This window comes from Antedon mediterranea, chromosome 8 (genome assembly GCF_964355755.1).
Source record: "Antedon mediterranea chromosome 8, ecAntMedi1.1, whole genome shotgun sequence".
Classification (NCBI taxonomy): Eukaryota; Metazoa; Echinodermata; class Crinoidea; order Comatulida; family Antedonidae; genus Antedon; species Antedon mediterranea.
The window spans coordinates 10,257,553-10,274,975 of NC_092677.1; the positions used below are offsets into that span (position 1 = coordinate 10,257,553).

Below are 17,423 nucleotides of genomic sequence, written 5' to 3' on the forward strand. Positions count from 1 at the left end.
TTACGCGAGCACATAAGCCCAAACTTCAGCTTTGTAATGGCCCTATTAAACTATATTACATTAGAGGCTAACTTACTCTGTATACATATTAATTAAACATAAATATATGTACATGAACAGTAACGTGAACAGTATTACTAATCACTAACAGGAGTGTGTGTGCATTTTTTAATGCAAGTTAAATTAGAAAACGTTCATCCACAAGTGTTTTCTTGGCCAGGTTGTTGCGTCCAAAGCTGTCACGGATCGATTTGATAAACTGTGAATGATTTGGAATATATTCTGTTATTAATATATGTATAAAAATTATTCTGTTTCGTTTTGCTTTCCATCATAGTAGCATGCTTCAAGGCAGTAAAGTTGTTAGTTAGAACAAGGTAATCTAACAATAGAATTATGACCTTCGGAGATCAAAGGGTTTATCTGTGGCTGCGACATAATCAGTACTGGCATTTGTAAAAGCCATAAATAAGATCAAAGTACTGTTACGAGGTGATCTCAGTGCCCTGCTGTTATATTATTGCCTTGGTTGAACATTATATTTCATGCCTTCAAACCCAGTAAACTCTTACTTCAGTATTTAATATACATCTACTTACCCTCATAAATAGAAATGTAACAATTGCAGCCAGAACAAAATCTTTAAAGATTAAATCGACGAAGCAGAACAGGAGAACTTCAAATAAAACTAGTGTAAGCTCATTTCCAGCAAAGAGAACACGATCAAACGAATGCCCATCATCTGAAAAATATAGAAAACATTTTCAAATATAACGGCAGTTATATATATAACTAGGAATCCCATATAAATAAACCATACTATAATTACACAGTTTGTCAAATAATTTGTGCCTTTTCCCTGTGCAACCACATCATAGATTGAAATCCGCTTTATATATGTACATATTATTTTTCCTAATGATATGATCAGGGAATAATTTCGCCAGTGTAGCATAGCAAAAAGCTATACAAAACAACCTTCTTGCTACACAATTCTACAATTGTGTAGCAAAATATACTATAGAAAACTATGTTTCTCGACTCAAACATCAGTTTTATTAGCAATATTGCTAAACGAAATTTTAAGATGAAATTTTTCCCTGATGATGCCCACAAGCATTTGACAATTACTGTATTAGATAATCTAATTTAATATCTATTCTAATGTAATCATATATTTTTTAAATCATCTTATATTTTACATTTTTAAATTGTTTTTTTTTCATTCAGAAAAAAAGGACACAACAAAGTACCAAATGTAACAAACATCTTTCCATAATATGGTGTTTTTTTTTGCATTTTATTTACTAATAACCTTACTGCATATTATACACTGTATCTCACCGTTATATAGAAACCCTTGGTCAGCAGAGTCTGAAAATTCCATGTCCAGTATTCGTTCCATCAGTAACTTATCTTTAACTTGATAGTCAATGTCTCGTAAACCCTGTTAAATAAAGTTTAATTTGGTTTAGCACTAGTCAGTGTTCTAGTTAAGACCTCTAGACTAGCACTCTCTAATTTGGTTAGCACTAGTCAATGGTAAACAATGTCTAGTGAAGACCTCTAGCCTAGGACTCCCTAATTTGGTTAGCACTAGTCAATGGTGAACAATGTCTAGTTAAGACCTCTAGCCTAGGACTCCCTAATTTGGTTAGCACTAGTCAATGGTAAACAATGTCTAGTTAAGACCTCTAGCCTAGAACTCCCTAATTTGGTTAGCACTAGTCAATGGTAAACAATGTCTAGTTAAGACCTCTAGCCTAGGACTCCCTAATTTGGTTAGCACTAGTCAATGGTGAACAATGTCTAGTTAAGACCTTTTACTTGTTTATGATATTGTTTGATTTGTAGCTCTGCTGTGCAATTAATTACAATGGTGATAAAAATTCCTATATTTTTTACTTTAATCTAAAATTACTAAACATACATGATCAATAAAAGCCGATAGAAACTTGTTCATTGCAACATATGCTCCAGTTAATCGTTCACTATCTCCACCCGCACCTGGTCGACCTGTTAACAAAAATATAACATTAATAAACCTAAGAAATATATGCTGTATTCCCAAAATAACAATGCACTTGTCAATTAGATGACCCACTGTAGAGTTGCATCAAAATGTCCCATCACTTTACCACCCACCATTTCATAAACAGCATGGTCACAGTGTATAAATATCGGGCGCGTCATGGTCACTTAAAAATAAGCCATATTTTTTATGCATGTCATGGTATTCATAGGGTATGATGCACATCGGAAAAATGGCGCTCCTCTCCCAGGGGGTGATACAATTGACTACTGCATAATGTTCACACTAAATTATTTTCAGTTTTACAAAATCATTTCAACATGAAATGAAGACCATACCTCTGGATTCAATTCTTCCTTGTGCATTTGCCTAGGTAGAAAATAAATAAATATAAAGTATATAAATAAGTTGAAATTTATAGTAAAATTAGGGAGTAGATTTTAGGCTTTTTTCATTTTAGGTTTCATAATTGCACAACATTGGTCCTATGATCATCAACGTACCAATGGGAGTAGAATACGGTCGTATTGCTCTCGCATCTTATCAGGTAACTGCATCTCAAACGTCTGTTCTTCTGAGTTTGGTAGTAGGCCTCTCTGTCCGCACAAATTATCCTATCAAAATACAATTTATAGTAATATTTTTATTAAAATCAAATTAATAAATAATTAGTAGTAGTACACCTAACACAATATTTCCCAATTATCAACTATTTAAAACAAATTATGATTATTAATTCTCATGAACATTGCCACTACCTCTTCTCGTTTCAGTTGGTCCCTCATGTTTTTCATGTCGGTATCAGCAAAGCCATGTACTGAACGTCCATGGATGTAGTAACCATACTTCCGGTTTGCAAGCACAAAAATACTGACCTAAAATTAGAATAGAAAATCTATCATTAATTGTCATTGTTCAGCCTAATTTATGGCTTAAAATTTAGATAATGCTTAAGTAACTTACATTAGCCATAGAGCAAAGATCCACAAAGTTTTGCAAATTGTTCTCTATGAATCGTTCATAGATGAATGTGAAGAAAATCCACTGAAAAATAATATATTTATATTGAAATTAATATATTTATAAATATTGTTACATCTGTAATTTATGCAGTCCAAATATTACTCAACTTGACCCAGGATATAAATTTTAAGTAAAGTTAAAAAAATACAAAAATCTGAATATGTATAGAAACATTGGTGTTCTATTACACAATAGTTAGTATCTTTTAGCAATGCTATGGTTACCTGGAAAGATCCAATCACAAGGTAAAGAGTGGTTGCCATGGCAAATCGAAGCACCTTACTGTCTTCTGATATGTACTCTGTTGTGTCTGGTGTAGTAGACGAGTAAATGTCATACGTACATAAATTCTCCAAGCCTACAACCTAACAAAATTAATAAAGATTGAGTGTTCCATTCAATTAGGTGGAGCCAAGTTTAATGGAACAATCTATGTTATACTGTTATACATAAGCTATTAAATGAGTCATTAATAATATAAAAAAAACAATAATATATAATAAAATTTACATAATATAAAATTTATAAGGCACTCCCTACCGGAGTCTCGCAGCGCAACATGAAAAGAATAGCTATTAAAATAGTTGAGTTTTCAGGGGAGATTTGAATTAAAAAGGGGATGGATGTTAAATTCCACCAAAATACACTGCTCATGCAAAAAAAACAATCTGTAAAATTCATTTACCTTTAGAAAGAAAAGAACACAGCAAATCTGAAATAAGGGGCTGCTTCTTCTGCTAGTCTGTAAACACAAATTAAAACATTATTTATTTGTTGGTACATAACAGTACCTTCAATCTAAATAATTATTGATCTACTTATTTTTTGCCTCTTGTACAAAACACCACCATAATTGGCCAATAAAACTTGTCGGCAACAAAATGGACTAACAATTTTTCTTTTCAGAATGTTAAAACTGTAAACAGCATTGGAAATAATGTTTGTTTATTGTATACAAAAGTATAAACCTAAATTTAATAAGTTCTTCACCTTTCACCTTACCTGAATTTCATTCCATTCATTAGCCACAAAGTATGTCCTCCAAATACTGACAGGGTTTGAGGTCGGCTTGCCCTCTGTCCCTTTGGCAGGTTGAGTCGTTTGACCTCTAGGTCGCTCCCAATCGATAAAAAATATGTCTATAGTACATTGAGCGATTACTAAATGAATTAGATCCATCAACTGAAAATTTAAAAAAACGGTAACTATAAATTTTACAGATCAAAAATACTGTACGGGAATTAGTAGTAATAATAGTTCATTCTTATATAGCGCACATAAGAAAGATCTCAACGCGCTGCACATTATATACCCTGGTCATTTTTTGGATCAAACACATGGAAACATAATCCCATAAAGCAGCTAGTAATCAGCGCAACGTTGTGTCTTGATCTAAACAGCAACCTATTTTATACACCTGGGTGGAGAGAGGCCAGTGTCTTGCCTAAGGATACAAGCAATGAGGCGAGAGTTGGATTCGAACCACGATCTCACAATCAGTGATCAAACGTCCCAACACACCCTGGCACATACTGCGCCACATGTCCTCACAATTTAGAGAACTGATTGGGTTTCTTGACTTTGCATAATTGAATTCTAATTTTTGGTAGGGCTAAGGTACAGCTATCTCTTGGAATATGTTATCATTTATATCAGCATACACACCTTAAGAAAGAAGGCTCCACCAATGAAGATTGAGAACAACGCCTCTTGGTCTGGGGTTGGTAGTAATATTTTCACAGTACTTTGTCTCTAAAATAATAAAATAAACACTTCTTATTATAATCACTCTTATTCAACTTCTCACCAAGATGTACATCTAAAGAAATAGGCATAAACACACATGTAGTGAATGATGGGACCAACAGGTGGTAAACACCTCTAAAACGGTCCCATCCCAATTCCAGTTATGATCAGTGCGACAGTCGCTTTGTGTGAGTTGGTGTACTAGTACACCAGGGTAACTCCCTACTCATCTCGAAAGATGTACTAGGTTCACACAATCTAGATGTGTACACTGGACACCGGAACGAGTGAGCCTTGAACCCATGCCGACTACGTAATTACGATTCCACTGTCTCAAGTGCTCTACCACTCACTCACACACTGTGGGGAGTGATAGTAGTGTAAAACTCTTGTACAGTAAAACCCTTATTCTCAACCCATATATCTCATCTACTAATACATTTCGGATATACAGTAATTAGTTACCTTATAGAAGAGGAGTAAATAAAACGCTGCACCATAGACAATAACAAATAACATATCGGAGAGTAATCCTGAAGCAAATGCAAAAAACTTAAGAAACGCCTGAAAGACAATCATAAAAAAAAGTGTACAGTGTACATGTAAGAAACATTATTACCATATTTATTCGAATAGGTTAGGTTCAACATTTCATTTTACAATTTAACAATGTTGGCCCGATTAATATTAATATGATAGAAAATCCGCTTACCGGAACATCAACTGTCAAACGTCCTGCTCGACGGCGCCACGCGGTCGTCTTTAGTGCGGCGTACAGAAGAGCAGGTACAGAGAGAATGATAGCAGCCAGTGTCATACTTCCTTGGCTGCCACCCTGGTCTAGTTCATACACAACTTCAAACGAAACCTATAGAAAGAAGACACTGTATAATAGCACACCAATAGCACATAATATAAATATCTCCTATCCAAAAATTGATATCCATAAATACAGTCAATTGGCAAACCATAGTCATTCAATTGGTACAGGTTAAAGGCTCTCCTCAACCATAATTTTAATGGTAGAGTAATTCTTCTAGGATAAGGGCTTAAAACTGGAAGAAGTGGATTTTACCTCTACTGGATTATTATTTTTTTCATAATCATTCTCCCGATCCAGCTCTGCATAGGTCACAATAAGAAGAGGGGGGTAAATTTTACCCTCCTTGGCTTCACCATCTTCATTTTGAAGAACAATCCTTAAAAAGAAATTTAAGTTTAAAAATATTACAAATAATAATAGCAAGGCATCTGTGTATCTTCATATTATTCCAAAACTACAGTACACGTAACAAGCATTAAGGATTCATTGTATCAATATTCAAGACCTTTCGTATGACAAGAAACGCAACTATACAGCTGTTGAGTCTAGAAGTCATTCTGTGTCTGCTATTCATATCACCATCAAACCCACTGTATACATGGTGGAAAGGCAGAATGGTTTGGGGCTTAGGGAGTGGAGTTGTGAGATACAACCCTGGCACTAGGTCAGGATTAAACCCTGGACCTTGGGATTGGACAGCAAGCATGATAACCACCAAGTTACAGGTCCACTACTTAACAAACAAGTGTAAGATTTTTAAAAATAACCTACTTTAGCACAATGCTTTGAGCATAACGCACTACTGTGGCAGGCTTGTCTGAAAGTTCCTTCCCAGCAACGTTATCAACCAGAAAAAAGCGCCGAGTCAACTGCCAATCATTCTGAATGTCCTCTATTGTAATATATAGAAATGTTTATTAAATATTAGATTAGAATATTGTTGGTGTTGCACACCAAGGATAACTCACTAAAGCTCTGTCTACACTATCAAACTAGTTTGACAAACAATTTGTAATTTTGCCAATTATGATAGTGATATGCTTAAATATGGTAGTGATATGACATCATCATATCCATATATGGGCACATCACATTTTTTTTGTCACATAAAGTTTGATAGTGTAGACAGAGCCTAAGTCCTTCGACTTGTTTCCGGTGGGGTTCTTCTGGTGGTGAGCCACTTTCCACACAGGACCAACAGCTTAATATCTCATTTGAAAGACGGTGTGCTATCAATATGCATTCCAGGCCTTTTTTTTAAACTACATTTATTAGTAGCCTGTAAATTAGGAATTGTGATAAATTCCTTACCTGAGTTTTCATTGTAATTTGTAACAAGTAAAGGAATTGGGAATAGAACACTATCTCCATTAGTATCCGTGTAACGCAAATCTGTACCATGGTTGAGGAATTAATTTATTGAAAAGTTTTCTAACATACTGTATATACCCTTTTCTAACATACTGTATATACCCTTTTCTAACATACTGTATATACCCTTTTCTAACATACTGTATATACCCTTTTCTAACATACTGTATATACCCTTTTCTAACATACTGTATATACCCTTTTCTAACATACTGTATATACCCTTTTCTAACATACTGTATATACCCTTTTCTAACATACTGTATATACCCTTTTCACATCAACTTGAAAAACTGTTAATAATTATTCTTTATTCCTTTCTTTTTCTGCAAAACCAGTCCGTGGAAGGTAGGGAGTGTCGAACAAACCTTTTTTGCTAAAGTGTCATTTTTTGTCACATCAAGTTTGATAGTGTAGACATAGCTTTAGACTTTTTATACAGACATAATAACCTATTCAAAACAGGAAACGACATTGCAAAACAAAATCAATAAATATGTGAGTGAAAGGATACACAAATCAAAAAATTCAGTTTCAAATTTGTCCCAGAAATCTTTTGACTGGATCGTACACTGAAAAAACAACAAAACTCTATAATAATTGTATATTTATTTATTCAACTTACAGCTATTAGAGGGTATCTCTAACAGCTGTACTACATCAGTACAGCTGACTTGAATAGGCCCTCTTAAAACAATACAAAAATGATATTCAAACATAAATTTACAAGAGGATTCATAAAGGTTAAAATTTTCAAACAGATTTTAAAAAGTTAAACTTCATACATGTACAAAAAATTAGGAAAATGTTAAAATTCATAAAGTTCATTCATTTATACCAAATATTGCTTATTTTATTGCATTTAAGATATAATTTTAACTTAGTTTTTAAATCAGAATAAGATATTGTCAATACCAATTAATAAGATGACAAACTAAATGTTTTTAAATTAAAGTTATTTCCATGCTAAATGATCTATCGACCAAAACTTTTTATTTTGGTAACCTATCCAAAAAATAATTTTACTAGCTTTGAAACTAAAAGATGTATCTCATTTACTTACACTACTTTTGTAGTTTTGACCATAATCAAATGCGGCATCCATTCGCTGAGGCGTGTCTTGACAAAGCTATCAAATAATAACAGTAAAACTAGATTTAATTCGTCACTATGACGAATTATAGGTTATATGCATTGATTCAAATAAAGATAATTGATTGATTTAAGATATATTGATTGATTGATTTTCTCAGAATCATTAGTTATTTATAATATATGACAGGATCTTGCTAACGCAAATACAATAGCCGGTATCATAATCCGATCAAAGATCTTTCTGCGTATATAATGTCATAAACCACATTTGTGTTTTTATTTAGATTTCATTATAAATCATGTGTATAATATATACTCTAAGAAATATAATTGAACAACCAATACGGATAATAAAAAAAATCTTATTTCGTTTGGTTTCCCAAGGTGAGACTCGAACTCGGTACTTGACTGCTATAGACACGAGCAAAGACCACCGAGCCATACACAACTGACTAAAAGTTATGGAAAAATTCCTCCGTGTATTTACTATGCAGTAACCACTTTGGTGCAGATAGATTATTACATACCGCAATGAATTATAATGTTTTACTATGATGACATCTTTAAAAATTTTAAAAAATGATGCACTGTCAAACTATATACTTTTAACTTTAATATATGAACTTCTTAAGGAAGAAAGTTAATGTTAAGTTTGTTATTTTGGCCTAAGAAAATGTTATAATTTGTTTGATTGTCGAAATTAATTTTGTTAAATTTAATATGCCATTAATGATGACTTAATCAACTTTTGTTCTAATTTCATAATAAATCATACATATGATACATACACTTCAAGAAAATTAAATAAAAAATAGGTGTTCCCGAGCATTGTAACGATATATATTAATTTTAAAATTTAGCATATTTTCACCATTTTGTTAACTTACACGTGCGTAGCCTGTCACTTTTGACGTGCTCGTATAACGCTGTTTCGCGTTGAAAAGTGAATAAAATATGATGATATTATTAAAGAAAGGTTATACAACAGTAATCGGACAAAAACAGTGCGCATTAACGTTTGACGCGCAGTGCGCATGCAATAATCTGCGCACTCATGGCAATTTTTTAAACGCTTAAAATTGCCTGAAACGTACTCTAATTTCATCGAAAATAAATTCTGACAATTTTCAACATTTTAAGCGCGCGTACGCATGCGTTATATGCGCTACGCACGTAATTGTATTGTCATATGATGAAATATGACCTGAAATTTATGAGTACCAAATTTTGTTTAATTGTGATTCATGCTTGTGAAGATATGATTACAAACGTGATTTCGTTAAATCGCGCGTAGACCGCGTAATTTTTGATTGCGCATCGTGAAAACATAACCACATCGATTCCTGGCCATAAGGAATATACTCTGAAAAATTGACTTAGTTAGATGAAACTGATATCAAGATAATTGACGGACAAATAGTGCTAAGGAAAGAATAAATAAATAAATAAAGAAATAAATAAAGATTCTGACAGAATCAAGAGGTTATATGCATGAATGCATGCATATAACCTAATAAGATTAATAATAGTTTAATTGGTGTTTTGTAGTTTAATATGGCAATACCATTTCAGTCTTCTTCTTTTGTAATGTTATTTTGCAGGAGAACCCTTTTTCTAAGACACCCCTATTAAAGAGAGACCACTATTAAAGGGACACCACTATTAAAGAGACACCACTATTAAAGGGACACCACTATTAAAGGGACACCCATATTAAATGGATACCCCTAATAAAGGGGCACCCCTATTACAGGACAACCATATTAAAGAGAGACCCCTATTAAAGGGACACCACTATTAAAGGGACACCACTATTAAAGGGAACCCCGTATTAAAGTTACACCCCTAATAAAGGGACACCCATATTTAAGGGACACCCCTATTAAAGAGACACCCCTATTAAAAAGACACCACTATTAAAGAGACACCCCTATTAAAGAGCGACCACTATTAAAGGGACACCACTATTTAAGAGACACCACTATTAAAGGGACACCCATATTAAATGGATACCCCTAATAAAGAGAGACCCCTATTAAAGAGACACCACTATTAAAAGGACACCCCTATTAAAGAAACACCCCTATTAAAGGGACACCCATATTAAAAGGACATTTTTCTGTGAAATGAACAAATGACAACAAATATTTTAACCCCTTCTACTGTACAAGCTTTCTTTGTTTACATATGCCTGGTTTTCATACCTGAATAAGTCCATTTGTAGTTGGCTCTAAACCACCAAATGTTCCAGTTGGTGTATACCTGGCTGCCAACACATCCAACTTGTTGTCCTTATAAAAAATTATGAAACAAAAAATATGTTTTTGTAATACAACAATAGAAATGTGCTTTGATGTGCCATATACAAGGGAGCTTGACCAACTCCTGAGGGAAAAGCTAGGCTAGGTCAATCAATGTGTTTACCAGGCATTATCCGGACCTAGAAACCATCAACACTGTGTTGAGGACAGGTAGAGAGTGGATCCACGTCCTAACTTCCCCGTACCTAGTTATGTCTTTGGTCGCAAATTAAAGCTACCTACAATCATTGTTGCTGGAATATATGTCTATTAGTTTATGCACACATATCCCTTAACACAGCTCTGTAAGAACTGTAAAGCTTTGTCTACACTATCAAACTTTATGTAACAAAAAAATGTGATGTGCCCATATATGGACATGATGATGTCATATCACTAGCATTTTTGGAAACATCACACTTTTTTTGTCAAACTAGTTTGACAGTGTAGACAGAGCTTAAGTCTATGTCAGTCTGTCTGTTAACAGAACAAACAGAAACTGGTCATATAGCGTAATTCAATGATTTTCTTCATATAAATGAAAAACTACTTAACATGGAGATTTGTTATGAAATTAAAAACTATAATAAAAGGCACTGCAAAACATTTGAACGTACGTCATCATCTGGGTTTCCTGATAATACAACATCAATCTCGGTAGAGGTTAAAAGGTCTTCTACTTGACCAGAATTCTCATAATACAACCATGGCATATTTAATTTCCTAATTAAAGAAAAATTTAAACAATATATATATATTGAAAAATTACTAAAGTTCATTAAGAACACAAAATACCCTAATAATGAGACTTACCATTCAGTAACGCCATTAACAGATTCTGAAATGTCTCCGGTTCTGGATATGAACCTGCTGCAAGGAGCATTTACACCAGACTCTACATCATACATCTGCATCACACATATATTACCCCACAGTTGGCAAGCTGTTAAATTCCCATAATTCTTTAAATAAAAAAAATCCCATTAAATGTATATACATATTGTACATATCTGTGACACACGTTGGACTACTGATCATGAGAGAATGCAATGCTTAAGTCGCATTGCTTGTATCCTTAGGCAAGATCCTTTACTAAATATGTTTCCCTCTCTTCACCCAGGTGTACAAATGGGTACCTGGTGTTAAGTTCAAGACACAACTTTTGAGAGTATGTTTCCATACTTTAGAGGTTTTACAACATTAAGCACTTTATAAATCCAGGGTATTATTATTACATATGATTGTTTATGAGGTTGTGTAGCATGAATTCTAACTGGTTTTAACTGAGTGTGGGCACCAGTGGGGTGGGGCTGTTGGATTGTTAGGCCTTGGTTCCTCTATTTTAAAATCCTGGATCTGAATTATATATAGTATTTACCTCACAAACTTCAACTGCTCCGGCATAATTATAATTAATGAAATTAGAATCGATTGGACCTCTATCACCCTAAATTATAAAATAAATTATTATTATTACAGTATATATTATAACATATTAAAATATTTAAAACAACATAATGCAAGTAATATATATAGCTAATTTAAATATTGGGAATTGAGTACACAAAGATGGATTGGGTTTTTTGTAGTGAACACAAGTCAGATCTGTGGAACTCAAGTTTTAAGTCCTTGGTGTTCTACCACCAGAACAATGGTCGAATAGTGACTTGAACCTGTGCTGATGGTATAGCATGATGGTTTGTGGAGCCCTTCCCTTTAACCACTCAACCACTTGACTCAACAGTGGCTTTCATAGTAGATATTGACTATGATTTTTCCTTAGCTTCTTGTTTGTTTTATAAAACAAACAAGTTTCTATCTAGTCACACATTTTAATTCATTTTATTTTTTATTGATTTTCAATGCTAATTTGCCACTCATTTGTGTGGTCATTGTGGACATTTTGAAATCTTAAAATATTTACCAGTGATTGAATAGGGTAACTAGAACCCCTGATCAGGTTTGTAGTAGACTTAAAGCACATTCCGCCAGCCTAAAAGAAATAACTGTTATATTTTCTTTTTTTTTTCTCTATATTTTATATGAAAATAGCAAGCAATTCCAACAAAATCAACATTAATGCAGCAATTTGTGTACAGAAAATGAATTGACCTAAAAGGAGAATTAATGCCCACCTAAATGAAATCGCTGCTAAAACAAATATTTACACCATGGAGAAATATGTCCTCTATGCTCAAGCTCTGTCTACACTATCAAACTTTATGTAACAAAAAAAAATGTGGTTTGCCCATATACAGTATGGACAAGATGACTTAATATCACTACCATATTTGGACACATCACACTTTTGTTGTCAAACTATTTTGATAGTGTAACATAGATTTATACATTAATTATTAATGAATTCCTTCCAAAATTGTCAGGAAATGGTAAAAGTCACTTATAGAGAATGGGTGCAGGTCAAGTCGGCCCTAAACCGTCTCGGCCAAAGTCAAGTCGGCCCCACGTCAAGTCGGCCTCAAGTCAACTCGGCCTCACGTCAACTCGGCCAAAAACTAATCGGTCAACTCTGCCACAATAAAGTATGGAACGCAAAAAGTGCTTAATATTTTTATGATTCTTACTATCCAGGCTTTAAAAAAAATGAAGAAATTAAAAAAAATATATAATTAAATAATATCATATAAAAAAGTGAACTCATTGCCGATATGAATATAAGTACCCGCGTGTTACAAAAACACATGCAGGTACCGCATTTTGCCATAGAAAAAATGATCGTACATCGTTTTTGTCCATGATTTGCGTTTAAAAAGAAGGGGAAATCCCCGGTCAGTGAAAACACGTAGCAGTTGTAGATATCGAAAAAGCTGCCAAAGGCGCAGGGAGGCGCAGCTACGAATTGTTTTCAATTGTGCAATTTGAAATTTTTTTAAACGTAAATAAAGGAAAGTTGGTGAAATCATTCCTATTTTTTTTGCTAAATATATTATTGTCTAAATATTAATATTCATTAAAAGTCAGAATTATTTATAGTTAAAAAATTGTGAAGAAATATTATTTTATCAATCTCCTTCATTTGCACTTTTTGCGTTCCATACTTTAACGGGGCCGAGTTGACCGATTATTTTTTGGCCGAGTTGACGTGAGGCCGAGTTGACTTGAGGCCGAGTTGACTTGGGGCCGACTTGACTTTGGCCGAGACGGTTTAGGGCCGACTTGGATCGAAATCCTAGAGAATATCTCCAATTATGTCACTTCCCCAAGGCCTCTTGATTTCATGAGGATAACCACAGAGTACCAGAAGATTTACTTACTGAATCTGTAGGATCACATTGGCAGGAACCTGTTGCATATATAACAAATGGATCACATCTAGAACAGCTAACAAAAACAAATGTAGACAAAATAGTCAGTAGATAGGCGTGTTATATCAAGTATTAGTGGACAGAGATTAATAGTAATTAATTTTAAAAGGGGTTTTTTTCCCTTACTGTAGGATGTGCATCAGGAATTCATATAAAAATTACCTACTGTAGTTTGAGGACATATTGTAAACAAGAAATATTTCTTACAAAAAACGCTGCTCGCTTATTGAAAAATATTTTTTATTTCAAATGTTTTTGAATGTGTCATTTTATTGTCACATAATAGTTATTTTACCTGAAAAAAATGTAATTTAAAGCAACAAATACTTAAATTGTCTGTCAGACAATGGTTTTTGGGTTTCTTTTCTTTTTTTATATGTGAATAAATATTATTTTTTTGTTACAGAAGTGAATACTCAATTTCTGTCACTTTAGTTAATTTTATTGCTAAGGTCAAATCTGGTGGTCACTTATCAAGTATCCTATTACAAACACAAACTTTAATGGCCTGTTTCGATAATAATTCAATGAATATCTGACAGTGAATATACCAGAAATGCTTAGGGATTTGTAATTTTAGCATGACATGTCCTAATAGACTCTTTCCCAGACGTTTTTTGGGTCTACTGTAGCAGCTGGAATCAATCAATTATAGTGGAGTTTCCATTTTCACAAAACTGTCTGTCCTTAGAACTATAACTGCTGCTTGCTTTAGCTTCTGATTGAGTAGTCCTAATGGGACGTAGCGGGCTAGAGCAGCAGCGTGAAAATGTGTCCCTGTAACAACATTTAGTCACAAATGAATGGGAATACATGCCTAGGTTCACCCTCATACATGCTACACTTACTCAGCAGTTGTTTCACCATTGGGTTGTGACGTGCCTTCACAATTAATGCATTCCTGCTGCAGCAATAAATTTCCATTCTCGTCATATTCCACTACATACAAATATAAAAATAATTATTATTATTATGCAACAACTATTTGTAAGCATAGCTTAAAGATAAATGAAATTTGGATTGTGAGAATTATTTGGGTAATAAGCTGTGGACCATTATACAGGCCCACAAACCATTATACAGGCCCACAAACCATTATACTGGCCCACAAGCCATTATACTGGCTCACAAACCATTATACTGGCCCACAAACCATTATACTGGCCCACAAACCATTATACTGGCCCACAAACCATTATACTGGCTCACAAACCATTATACTGGCCCACAAACCATTATACTGGCTCACAAACCATTATACTGGCTCACAAACCATTATACTGGCTCACAAACCATTATACTGGCCCACAAACCATTATACTGGCCCACAAACCATTATACTGGCTCACAAACCATTATACTGGCTCACAAACCATTATACTGGCTCACAAACCATTATACTGGCCCACAAACCATTATACTGGCCCACAAACCATTATACTGGCTCACAAACCATTATACTGTTCCACAAACCATTATACTGTTCCACAAACCATTATAATGGCTCACAAACCATTATACTGGCTCACAAACCATTATACTGGCCCACAAACCATTATACTGGCCCACAAACCATTATACTGGCTCACAAACCATTATACTGGCTCACAAACCATTATACTGGCTCACAAACCATTATACTGGCCCACAAACCATTATACTGGCTCACAAACCATTATACTGGCTCACAAACCATTATACTGGCTCACAAACCATTATACTGGCCCACAAACCATTATACTGGCCCACAAACCATTATACTGGCCCACAAACCATTATACTGGCTCACAAACCATTATACTGGCTCACAAACCATTATACTGGCCCACAAACCATTATACTGGCCCACAAACCATTATACTGGCTCACAAACCATTATACTGGCCTACAAACCATTATACTGTTCCACAAACCATTATAATGGCTCACAAACCATTATACTGGCTCACAAACCATTATACTGGCCCACAAACCATTATACTGGCCCACAAACCATTATACTGGCTCACAAACCATTATACTGGCCCACAAACCATTATACTGGCCGACATACCATTATACTGGCCCACAAACCATTATACTGGCTCACAAACCATTATACTGGCCCACAAACCATTATACTGGCCCACAAACCATTATACTGGCTCACAAACCATTATACTGGCCCACAAACCATTATACTGGCCCACAAACCATTATGCTGGCCCACAAACCATCATACTGGCCTACAAACCATCATACTGGCCCCCAAACCATCAACAGATTCAAAGCGTGCTAACTAAAACTTTTCACAGAATATGTTGATTAGCCCAAAACGGGTTTACTATAAATTGTAGGAGGACTAGCATTAACCCTTATATTGTACCTGGAATTTGGTGGTCATCACACGGGTTACATTCCTCTATATTTGTTTGGTCGGGACCGCAACCAATGCAGTTAAACCCATCGGCCGTGGTCACCTGTTGTTAAATAAATAAGGCAAATAGTATATTTATTTATGTATTCCTTTCAGTGATACATAAAAAGGGAGCACTAAGGAGTGATACGAGCTGTCAAAGACAACTATTGCCAAATGGTGTGTCCAACTTAAATTTGTTATTTATTATAGGTAATTTTATGTTTTTAACTGAAATCATTCAGTGTCTAAAACCTTGTCTACACTACCAAACTTGATGTGACAAAAAATGTGATGTGCCCATATATGGACATGATGATATCATTTCACAATCATATTTGGGCATACCATTATCACTACCTGTGATTTGTTGTCAAAGATTTTTTATTGACGGGTGTCACGCTGCTTAATCCTCAAATAAGTGTGTATTTTCTTTTTGGGCACAATGTTATATGAACTTTACTTTATAGTACGACATTTATGACCTCACCTGTTCATCACCACATGCTTGACATGTCAGTGTTTTAACAGTATCTGTATATTCAGCTTGTTTGTAGGTAGGTTTACATTTACATGAAAGGCCTAAAAATAAAATAAAAACACATTTTAAATCATAAAATTGAAAGATGGTTGGATAAAAAAAAACTGTGTAATATGCATTATTAATATTTGTAAGTAACACCAAAGTTGCATTTTGATTTGCCATTTTCAAATCAAAATTGACTTTTAAAAAACATCGTAAACTTTCTTGTTTTTTAAATTCTATTTTTAAAATAGAATCACTTATTAATATTATTTTTGTTTTAAATGCCTGCCTCTACCTACTGTGTAATGCCCTTTTTTAACTAATGCATTTTATTTTGTTGTAATACAGACTGCACAATAAAATAACACTAGTAACAGCAACAATGTTATTGGTAGGCTATAGGCTAGGCCTACTTATAGAGAATAGTACTATAGGTCTAGCTACCCATTAACTTACGATCGGTGGTTGGAATGCTGTCCGAAGCTACCATTTCACAAGGCAGGCACTGCAATTGAGCGAGGTTGTAGTACTGATCACCAGTACAATCACTTACTATTGTATAAGGGAATGATGTTTGTGATAGACATTTACGAAACTGTGTTATAATAATAACAATCAGTAACGAAATAATGTGTTTTTTAACAAATAAATTGCCAAAACCCTTGCACTCAGAACCTTTCATTGTTTACCGTCGTTTTGGCAATGATGAACAGCGCCACCTATTATTTTTTTGCGCGAAAAAAAGTAAACAAAACTAGGTCAACCTTTTGCGCAACAGAGCGGATC

At 34.2% G+C, this 17,423-nt stretch overlaps 1 protein-coding gene across 1 annotated transcript; it reads right to left on the minus strand.

The window, feature by feature from the left end:
- Positions 1 to 83: 83 nt before the first annotated feature.
- On the minus strand, positions 84 to 17,325 carry LOC140057823 (meckelin-like). Its single transcript, XM_072103575.1, has 29 exons — positions 17,094 to 17,325; positions 16,602 to 16,693; positions 16,082 to 16,175; positions 14,565 to 14,655; positions 13,666 to 13,732; positions 12,315 to 12,383; positions 11,769 to 11,837; positions 11,204 to 11,352; positions 11,008 to 11,113; positions 10,295 to 10,381; positions 8,059 to 8,124; positions 7,510 to 7,567; positions 6,936 to 7,016; positions 6,396 to 6,516; positions 5,877 to 6,000; positions 5,514 to 5,669; positions 5,267 to 5,365; positions 4,721 to 4,807; positions 4,058 to 4,237; positions 3,741 to 3,797; positions 3,280 to 3,420; positions 2,996 to 3,076; positions 2,791 to 2,907; positions 2,536 to 2,646; positions 2,371 to 2,401; positions 1,931 to 2,016; positions 1,345 to 1,447; positions 600 to 742; positions 84 to 259 (listed from the first exon to the last, which is right to left on the minus strand). The coding sequence occupies exons 1-29, from the start codon at positions 17,317 to 17,319 to the stop codon at positions 179 to 181; spliced, it is 2,973 nt and encodes a 990-aa protein (XP_071959676.1). The 5' UTR covers positions 17,320 to 17,325; the 3' UTR covers positions 84 to 178.
- Positions 17,326 to 17,423: the final 98 nt, after the last annotated feature.

What these genes read in the sequence shown, in the direction of transcription:
- LOC140057823 (XM_072103575.1), bottom strand. Translation starts at nt 17,319, where the DNA reads ATGAAAGGTTCTGAGTGCAAGGGTTTTGGCAATTTATTTGTTAAAAAA. An exon ending in GAGCAGTTGAAGTTTGTGAG is followed by an intron (nt 11,353 to 11,768) that starts GTAAATACTATA and finishes TTTTATTTAAAG; the next exon opens with AATTATGGGAATTTAACAGC. An exon ending in TTACATTTCTATTTATGAGG is followed by an intron (nt 260 to 599) that starts GTAAGTAGATGT and finishes AATCATTCACAG; the next exon opens with TTTATCAAATCGATCCGTGA.